Source organism: Agrilus planipennis, unplaced genomic scaffold (assembly GCF_000699045.2).
Source record: "Agrilus planipennis isolate EAB-ADULT unplaced genomic scaffold, Apla_2.0 scaffold71, whole genome shotgun sequence".
In the NCBI taxonomy this organism is placed as follows: Eukaryota; Metazoa; Arthropoda; class Insecta; order Coleoptera; family Buprestidae; genus Agrilus; species Agrilus planipennis.
The window spans coordinates 751884-761968 of NW_020439007.1; the positions used below are offsets into that span (position 1 = coordinate 751884).

General features: G+C 37.0%; 2 protein-coding genes across 2 annotated transcripts in view; one reads left to right on the forward strand and one right to left on the reverse strand.

The window, feature by feature from the left end:
- LOC108732619 (serine protease persephone-like) overlaps window positions 1-2685 on the reverse strand; it is a 55601-nt gene extending 52916 nt beyond the window's left edge. The window contains exon 1 of the mRNA XM_025976049.1: window positions 2645-2685. Within this exon, the coding sequence (XP_025831834.1) occupies window positions 2645-2654 (10 nt within the window). The 5' untranslated portion in view covers window positions 2655-2685. The remainder of the gene's footprint in view (window positions 1-2644) is intronic.
- Window positions 1-10085, forward strand: part of LOC108732564 (protein spaetzle 3) — a 102492-nt gene that overhangs the window by 39847 nt on the left and 52560 nt on the right. The gene's annotated exons all lie outside the window — the stretch shown is intronic.

Here is a 10085-nt window from a genome sequence, read left to right on the forward strand (position 1 = left end):
TCATTCCTAAGACATCCTCTTAGTTCCCAGACTGTAAGAAACCTCTCGTTGTGAAGGACCTCCATTCCTCTGATCTCCCCTTAGCCCCCAATCCCTAATAAGCCTCTCATTGGGGGATCCTTCATTCCTATGATATCCTCTTAACCCTCAGTCCCTAAAATACCTCTCATTCGAGTACTTCATTCCTATGATATCCTCTTAGTTCCCAGACTGTAATTTACCTCTCGTTGTGAAGGACCTTCATTCCTGTGACCTCTCCACAGCCCCCAATCCCTAATAAGCCTCTCATTGGGAGGCTCCTTCATACCTATGATATCCTCTTAACCCTCAGTCCCTAATATACCTCTCATTTGAAGAGTACTTCATTCCTCTGATATCCTGGCAGCCCCCAGTCCCTAACATACCTTCATCTACCCTTATTCCTCTGATACCCTCCTAGTCCCTAATTTGCCTTCTCAGCCTACTTGTGTGTAATCATAAAAACCAAATATTGCTAATTTAGCTTGTTTTGGATTTAAGATTAGGATATATTGAAATTTCACTGTTCTAGGACAATTATGGGGCCAGATTCGCGTCCCACTTTAAAAAACACATCGATTGCTTTTTACTGCTTAATGAAAATGTTTTACCATTTCATTCAATTAAATTATAATGTGCTAAATATTAATCTCAAAATATTCAAAAGAATCGGCAAAAATATTTTCGAGAGCCCCAGGTATTTTATTGTAATACATGTACTTACTTTAGTAAGAGTAACGCAACTAATTAATTTTTTTAATTCCGGTCCTGTCTAATAATAACATAACAAATCCGCGCCGATTACGGTAAAAGACGTTGTAATTAGGAACGAGACAAATAAGAGCATGTCTTACCGAAATGACCATGACGGCATTGTTGATCAAATCAAGCGAGCGTGCTAAGGCTTTTGTCGCCATTGTAACCTGCTATAATACTTATTGTATTATAAGTGGCAAAGTGGAATTACCCGATTTTTTCGTTAATGCTGCGTTGTCAAACAGAAATTTTATTTTCTATAAAATAGAAAAATATTGAAAAGGTTTTTTGGCTAGCGATGACCAATGCATTAGGTCACAAGGAACACGCGCCCACTCCACCTTTTTTACAATAGAAAAACACATTTCTTAATGTTGTGGTAAATGGGCAGATGATGGGGCCGTTGCTCGGACGGGAAGCACTGGGAGGGGGTTAGGTGGACATTCAAGGACGTTATCCCCATTGATGGAGTAGAGGCAATGAAGTAGAGATGGTGGAGATGGAGGCTGACCATTGCTTAGCATTCGGTAGGACTCTGGTTCGATTCCGGGTCCGTCTGCCTTGGTCCAAGTTTTTCTGTGGTTTCCTTGGATCAATTAGGCAAATGCTGGGGCAGTTATATTCCACTGATAATCTTTCACTCTCTTCTGTCTTCATTTCGTCCGTCTCATCTTTCTCACCCGAACCACCACCCACCCATTCCCACGATTCCTGAAAGCAGGCTGAAGAGGGCCTTCCGCCCTACCTTCCGGCATAGTCCGGAGGGACTGCCCGCCCACCAGCATTACTGGCTGGTGGGAATGAAACACCCAAAAGTTTTTTTTATGGAGGCTGAAAATGATAAATGTTCAGATGATGTGATGGTCGTTCGGATGGGAGTAGAGAGAGAGTGGAGAGAGTAGGGGAAGATGCAAGGACTTTATCCCCACAAGGCACGATTAAGTGTCAGATAAGCGCCCCACAGATCAGCCTACATCTCTATTTGCGGACAATAATATAATCTAGGTCTACCTCTACTCCTCCTAACTTCCGTATCTGCCTCTAATTTTGTCCCTAACTAGCCCTTAACGTTAGAGAAGATGTCCTACCTTCCTATATCTTAATGACTGCCATAACGCCCTCTGTACTCCTACTCCTTCCTATACCTCCTCACTTCTAACCTTTTCTATCCACGATATTTTTAACATTTAGATCTTAGACGGTTCAAACTTTTTATAGGTAAAAAAAATGTATTTTGTTCAGGAAAATTTGCCAACAGCGTATAATAGCCGCCGTGTGTCAATTTTACGCATTTCACGTGTTTAGTGACGNCGGAGGGACTGCCCGCCCACCAGCATTACTGGCTGGTGGGAATGAAACACCCAAAAGTTTTTTTTATGGAGGCTGAAAATGATAAATGTTCAGATGATGGGTTGGTCGTTCGGATGGGAGTAGAGAGAGAGTGGAGGGAGTAGGGGAAGATGCAAGGACTTTATCCCCACAACGCATGATAAGTGTCAGATAAGCGCCCCACAGATCAGCCTACATCTCTATTTGCGGACAGTAATATAATCTAGGTCTACCTATACCACTCTTAACTCCTGTTTCTGCCTCTAATTATGTCCCTAACTAGCCCTTAACGTTAGAGAAGATGTCCTACCTTCCTATATCTTAATGACTTCCATAACGCCCTCTGTGCTCCTACTCCTTCCTATAACTCCTCACTTCTAACCTTTTCTATCCACGATATTTTTAACATTTAGATCTTAGACGTTTCAAACTTTTTAAGTAAAGATAATGTATTTTGTTCAGGAAAATTTGCCAACAGCGTATAATAGCCGCCGTGTGTCAATTTTACGCATTTCACGTGTTTAGTGACGCATAATCTTACCTTCTTTCATGTCATCAAAGTAAGATATCTGCTGAGCCTTGAACACTTCCGCTACTCAGGACCNTAAGAAATATTTCATATTATAATACTTTAAATCGCGTATTTTAAGAGGGCCAATTTAGGAAGGCGAAGTCCGTAGTATATTTCTATTATTGGACTGCCTTAAATTAACTTTATAATTAGAACGACATAACAGCGAAAACTAACCTAGCATTCCCAAAGTAACTCGAGCAAACATCTCAAGTATTTAAAGTGAAGTAGCACTAAAAATACGCTCTTAGAGCGCAAGTTAGAGCATGATTAGTGTTAATTTACAAATTATTATATTGTAATGAGAATGTAACTACCTACATCGACGGCTATTTGGCTTTAAGTATTTAAAATATGTACTCGATTTGTACGATTAAACAAATATAATTTCTCTGTGAAACAGTTACAGTAATGTATTCGTTGAAATATTGTAGGCACGTACTTAATAAATGACGAAATATCAATTGAACTTGATGCCTTCAATAATTTTATTAATTACTTTTGATAGTAGCTAAGTTATGCTATTAGTAAGTGATTGTAGTCCTGCTAATGTACCAACTATGTCAAGGGCAGTCATTTTAATTGTTTAATAATAAATATAAGAAAACATTGACATATTCATATTAACTCAATTGAGAGAACGATTGAAAAGTGTTTACCTTTTTATTTGCAACTATAACTGGGTGTACAGTGTCTACAATGAAATAATTACAGATTTACATTAACAATTAAATATTTTTTAATAAGAATTTTTGATTAAAAATCGCCTATTTTGGTTTGACAATTGCGAAGAACAGGGCGGGTTCAAATATTTATACTCGGGTGTATGTTTGGTTGCATATATATATGTACGTAATGCTGACAAAATTGCCCAACATTGAACTTTCTATAACTCGAAACGAAAATCACGTAATGTTAACTAACTATTTCAATTATAGGGTTGTTCGGAAAGTCATTTCGTTTTTTCCCGACAGAGGATTTAATTGTATTCTTTTGCACCCAACTTCACATTTAAGCCGTATAATTTTTATATGCTTTGAGAGCTCATATAGCAAGGCTTGTGTGTGAAAAATTCCAATTAATTCTACGCAGTAGTTTTTGGTTGGTGCCCTTTTAAATATGGAGAGCGATAAGCAGCATTTTCGACATATCTTACTGTTTTACTACAGAAAGGGTAAAAATGCTGTTCAAGCCAGAAAGAAATTGACTGATGTGTATGGAGAAGGTGTGTTGACAGTACGCCAGTGCCAGAACTGGTTCGCTAAATTTCGATCCGGCAATTTTGATGTCGAAGATGCACCACGTTCGGGAAGGCCGGTTGAAGCTGATAAAGACGCGATAAAGGCATTAGTTGATGTGAACCGGCGAATAACAACACGTGAGATCGGATTGAGGTTAAATTTATCAAATTCAACAGTTTATGACCACTTGAAAGGCCTGGGATTATCCTCGAAGCTCGATGTATGGGTTCCCCATGTTCTCACAGAGAGAAATCTGTGTCGCCGCATTGACGTCTGCGATTCGCTTCTCAAACGTCACGAAAATGATCCGTTTTTGAAGCGCATCATCACTGGGGACGAAAAATGGGTTGTATACAACAACGTCAAACGCAAGAGGTCATGGAGCAAAAAAGATGAACCGGCTCAAACCATTTCCAAAGCCGATATTCACCAAAAAAAGGTGATGCTGTCTGTTTGGTGGGATTTTAAAGGAATCGTTTTTTTTTAGCTTTTACCGGATAACACAACGATTAATTCGGAAGTCTACTGTCATCAGCTGGACAAACTGAATGATGCACTTCAACAGAAAAGGTCAGAACTAATCAACAGGAAAGGTGTAGTGTTTCACCAAGACAACGCGAGACCTCACACAAGTTTGGTCACTCGCCAAAAGCTTTTACAGCTTGAATGGGATACAATGCTACACCCACCATATTCTCCAGACCTGGCACCATCGGATTATTATTTGTTCCGGTCACTCCAAAATTTTTTAGACGGTAAAACCTTCACCTCAAATGAGGAGGTCAAAAACCTCCTCGATCAGTTTTTTGCCAGCAAAGACCAAAAATTTTATGAGCGTGGAATTATGCTACTACCAGAAAGATGGCAAAAGGTGTTGGACCAGAACGGTCAATATATAATTTAATAAAGTATTTGTTAATTATACGAAAACTGTCTTTCATTTCCACAAAAAAGAAAACGAAATGACTTTCCGAACAACCCTTACTTACTGTTCTATTCACAAAAATTTTTGTTCTTCATTTAATTAATTAAATAACACACGGTATATGGCGTCGAGTGCTACCAGTTGAAAACCGTCGTTATTTTTCATAACAATTGTTATAGTTACATACCTATTATTATTCTTATGAATAATTCATTAGTACCTATTTATTATTATCTTTTTTACGAGTGTCTTTGTTTTGTAACAATTGGCGTGGGCAGCTACGATTTAAATTTAAAATGAACAAACTAGGCAGGAGACAAATTAATTATTATGCTCTACAATTTTTATGCTCTAAAACGATATTAATGACTCAGATAAAAATTTGTAGCAAATTAGTATGCATGTAATTTATTGATTTAAATCCGTTACTAGTTGAAGCGTGGACTTTTACTAGTTTAAATCAACCGAGACCATAGCAATTATACGATAAATCTACATAATTCTACCTTTATCAGGCTGAAACATACACACGCGTATTAACAACTTGGTCATTACCAACATTAATTATAAATCCATTTTTTTTTTCATTTGTTTTTGGTGACTAACAATGAATTTACCAGTTGCGTATCACGGAAATGAAATAAATTGAGAGAAAGTTTATTTATTGTTAGTATACTAATTTTTGCTCAAAATTGCCCCGGTACATAAAACTAAGGGGAAGATAGAAAATACAGAAACGTTTAGTGAAAATGGATACGGACAGCAACCAGCCATACACCAGAGCACCAAGGGTGAACTTATTTTTGTATCAAGCAACGCGTTATAGGTTAGGTTTGTTTTCAATCTACTGGAAAAGATATTTAAAAACAATCAAAACTTTTTGACGTGACAACGTCTTATAATTCGATGGAGCCGGCTGCACGCACGAAAAACATGACTCATGCGGCGTTACCTCGCTCTGAGGCGTTCCATTTAGGGCTTGAAGTGCAAGCGAGAGCGCGGAACGAGCGACAAAGAGGCACAATCGGCCTCCGCGTTCGGCAGCGTTCGACATCTGTCTCTCTCCTACTCGAGTGAACGATGCGTCCGCGTGGACAGCTGCTATACAATAATACATTTCCATTTACCTCCTTCTCTATATCCATACAAAATATCTATCAAACAAATAAAATTAAAATTTTCTTTTGAAAAATGAAACCATTCCATCAGTATTTTCTTATGACGTTGTCACGTTCGACTGTCGTCAGTAAACCGACTTTACAGACAACCGATTTTTTTTATTAATTCCGAATATCACAACTTCAATGCATTTAAAAGTTTCTTAAGTAAAATATTGTGGTTAGATAACCAATTATACACTGCAGTTTTTATTTAAAAAACATTTTACCTATTAGACAACCATGTAGATGGATTGGCTCGTGGGTTTTAAATAAACCATTAATTATTTATTAGCTACATTTTATAAGGTTATTAAATATCGCATGTCTTTAATATTTAGCATCCGATACTTCAGAATAATTCATCTATAATCTATCTAATCGTTTGGAAAATTCTTAATCTTACAATTTCGTAAAACATTAATTAATACTAAGTATGTAAAATTTGTTTATTCGCGTAAACAATTTTAGAAATTCTTTGTGAGAATGTTTTTCTGACTGACACGTTCCGGTGTTTTTTTTTACCAAAATTGGAAAGCAAGTGAGTCACCGTATAACCAACCAAGTTCACGTTACGGTCATTTGGGTCCAAAAGATGAAATTCTAAACGCAACCGGAATTTTAATTGTTCTTTGACATTTATCGCGCGAGTTCCTAGTTATTTTGTACTCTTGGAAATTTCTACAATAAAATTTGCATAGAATTGAATAGTAAATCGTTTCAGTGGCGGTGTTGCATTTTGATTCTTTTTTATTGTTCAATGAGTCACTATAACACCTACGTGCATAATAGAACACCTGAAAACATATACATACATGAGGCGTGAAAAGTCCTACTTGACATACCAATCAGTATGCAACATGTGCATTACATATTCATAAAAAATTACAGGGTAACATTGTAGACTACCAAATTTTATATAAAAAGTAAAGGTTTAAACGAAAAAATCTGAGGAAGTCTATGTTACAGTCTGAGTCATGTAAAGCTCGATTTACTCATATTATTCCGTGCCTGTTCCGTTCGAGAACCACATCCTTCCGGCGATATTGACATCTATGGTTCTGAGCTCCTGTAGTGCTTAGGCCATGATGGTTCAAACGGAAAAAGCCATAGAAACTTCCGTTTCAGTCTTAATTACGTAAAGCTCGATTCACGCTTTTAGTTCCGCGCCTGTGCCGTTCCAAAAACACACCGTTCCGGCAACATCCACACATATAATGTCATGTTCCTGTTGTGCTAGGGCTATGATGGTTTAAACAAAAAAATTTGGAGAAGCATACGTTTCAATCAGTCAAGTAAAGGCCGATTTACGCTATATGGTTCCGTGCCTGTGCCGTCAAGGATCACACCGTTCCGGCGTTATTCACACTTACGGTGCTGTGCTCCTATAGTACTTAGGCCACGATGGCTCAAACGAAAAAAACCGGAGAAACTTACGTTTCAGCCTTAACTATTTAAAGCTCGATTCACACATACAGTTCCGTACCTGTCCCGTTCGAGAACCACATCGTTCCGGCGATATTGACACATATGGTGCTGAGCTCCTGTAGTGCTTAGGCCATGATGGTTCAAACGGAAAAAGCCATGGAAACTTCCGTATCAGTCTTAATTATGTAAAGCTCGATTCACGCTTTTTGTTCCGCGCCTGTGCTGTTTCAAAAATACGCCTTTCCGGCAACATCCACACATATACTGTCATGCTCCTGTTGTGCTAGGGCCAACATAGTTAAAAGAAAAAATCTGGAGAAGCCTACGTTTCAGCCAGAGATAAATAAAAGCCGATTCACGCTATATGGTTCCGCGCCTGTACCGTCAAGGATCACATCGTTCCGGCGTTATTCACACTTATGGTGCTGTGCTCCTGTAGTACCTAGGTCACGAAGCTTACGTTTCAGCCTTAACCATGTAAAGCTCGATTCACACAAACAGTTCCGTGCCTGTGCCGTTCCAAAAACACATCGTTCCGGCAAGGTATAAAAAGCTGGAGAAGCCTACGTTTCAGTCTGAGTCATGTAAAGCCCGATTTACACATATACTTCTGTTCCGTTCGAGTATCACATCGTTCCAGCGATATTCACACTGCTCCCGTAGTACTTAAGCCATGATGGTTCAAACGAAAAAAACCGGAGAAAGTTACGTTTCAATTTTAATAATGTAAAGCTCGATTCACACATACAGTTCATTGTTTTGGCGATATTCACACTTATGGTGCTGTGCTCATGTAGTATCTAGGCCACGATGGCTCAAACGAAAAAAAAAAACGGAGAAGCTTACGTTTCAGCCTTAACCACGTAAAGCTCGATTCACACATACAGTTCCGTGCCTGTGCCGTTCGGGAACGACATCGTTCCGGCGACATTCACACATATAGTGCCGTGTTCCTGCCATGCTAAGGCCACAATACAGTAATAGTAATAATGTTTATGGGACGGTTAATAGGGGACAACAATTCTAAAATGATTAGTCAATTTTAACGTAAAACAGACGTGCGAATCTGCGTACTGCCAACTGTACGTCTCTAAGCCTGACGTAAAAATTACGTGGAAAATTAGGAACCTTGTGAAAGTTAGGTTGGTTACAGAATTATCCAGTTGATGACGCAACTATCCTATATTTTGAACTTTCAAATTATATAGGTTGGTACATACTTTCATTGAAATTGCGCAAAGAAATTAATTTACTTTTCTTTCACAACCAATCAAAGAATCTACCTATATATTATACCTTCGTATCTCTTACGACACTAGCTTAAAACAATGCAAAACCTTAATTCTTTTGTTTTTTTTATCAACAACTTTCTTCGTCTGATATATGAATACAAATACATTATTCGACATAATAAATACATAATTTGTAACTTAAAGATAAACCTAAAGATTAACCTCTTGTGCGGGCAAATTGTTAAGAACGGGTATATTTACTAAATTCCCGGACCACTCGATTTTTATGTAAGAAATAATTACATTTACGGTACCATTTAGGTAACTTAAAATATATAGTCTTTTTCTCTCCCTTAAAGATTACCTAAATTTAAAAATAATAAACGATTTGTAGCTAATAATTAACTAATTTTTGTTGGAGCATTTAAAATTAGTTTCATTAGCATTACACTTTCTATAATTTGGTGACATTAATTTCAATGAAAAAAGTAGTACAAAGCAGTAAAAAGATTATTGGAATAGAATTTTAATTAAAAATGGGTTCTATAGATATTGCCCTTGCGATAGCATTTAACGATTTCCTTTAAGAAACAATGATCATCTAAAATATAGCTTAGAAAGCAGCGTACTATATGGTGTTCCTCAAGGAACTATACTAGGTCCTTTACTTTTCCTAATTTTCGGTAACATTTTTTTTGAGATTTAAATAATACCCTAAAGAATACAAGATACTTATTACTTATTGCATATATTTATAAGGGCATAAAAAATTGGTTTCGTTAACGTTACTCTCACTATAACTCGGTGACCTTCCTTTTAATAATAAACACATAAAAGCAATCATCCTAAATGGTCGTAGGTACAGTTATTTATTAGTTTGTTCCTCGTTCTTTGACATTTTACGATCATTACCAAATAAACATGTTAATTAAGTAACTTTAATAATCATTTTTGAGATCATCTTATGTCATAATATTCTAATAGGTACATATTGCATGTACTTATGTTCGTAAACTAAATCTGTAATAATGAATCTTGTAGGGGAATGGTTCGTGCCGTAAAGTTTTACATGCCATCCATTATCATCATCGTCCATTGTATCATAAAATATTAGATATTAGCACATCAAATAATTGTCGAATTACACCTTTACACCCAAATATGCAATTATTATTATAAAGAAGGTGTAAATTAAGTGTTGTTGTGTACAAAAGAAAACATTCAAAAAATAAATAAGAATGTTTGTCGATTGTAAAGTGTAAATTAAAAACTTAATGAATAATAAGGCGCTAGGTATATATGGAATACAGGCTAAAATACATAAAAATTAGCTTAACTTCCCATGCGTCAAAAATCTTAACTAGAATTGCACAGAGGAGGAGGGAAAAAAAGGCAGAAGAACTATAAGAGGAAGATCAATTTGGGTTT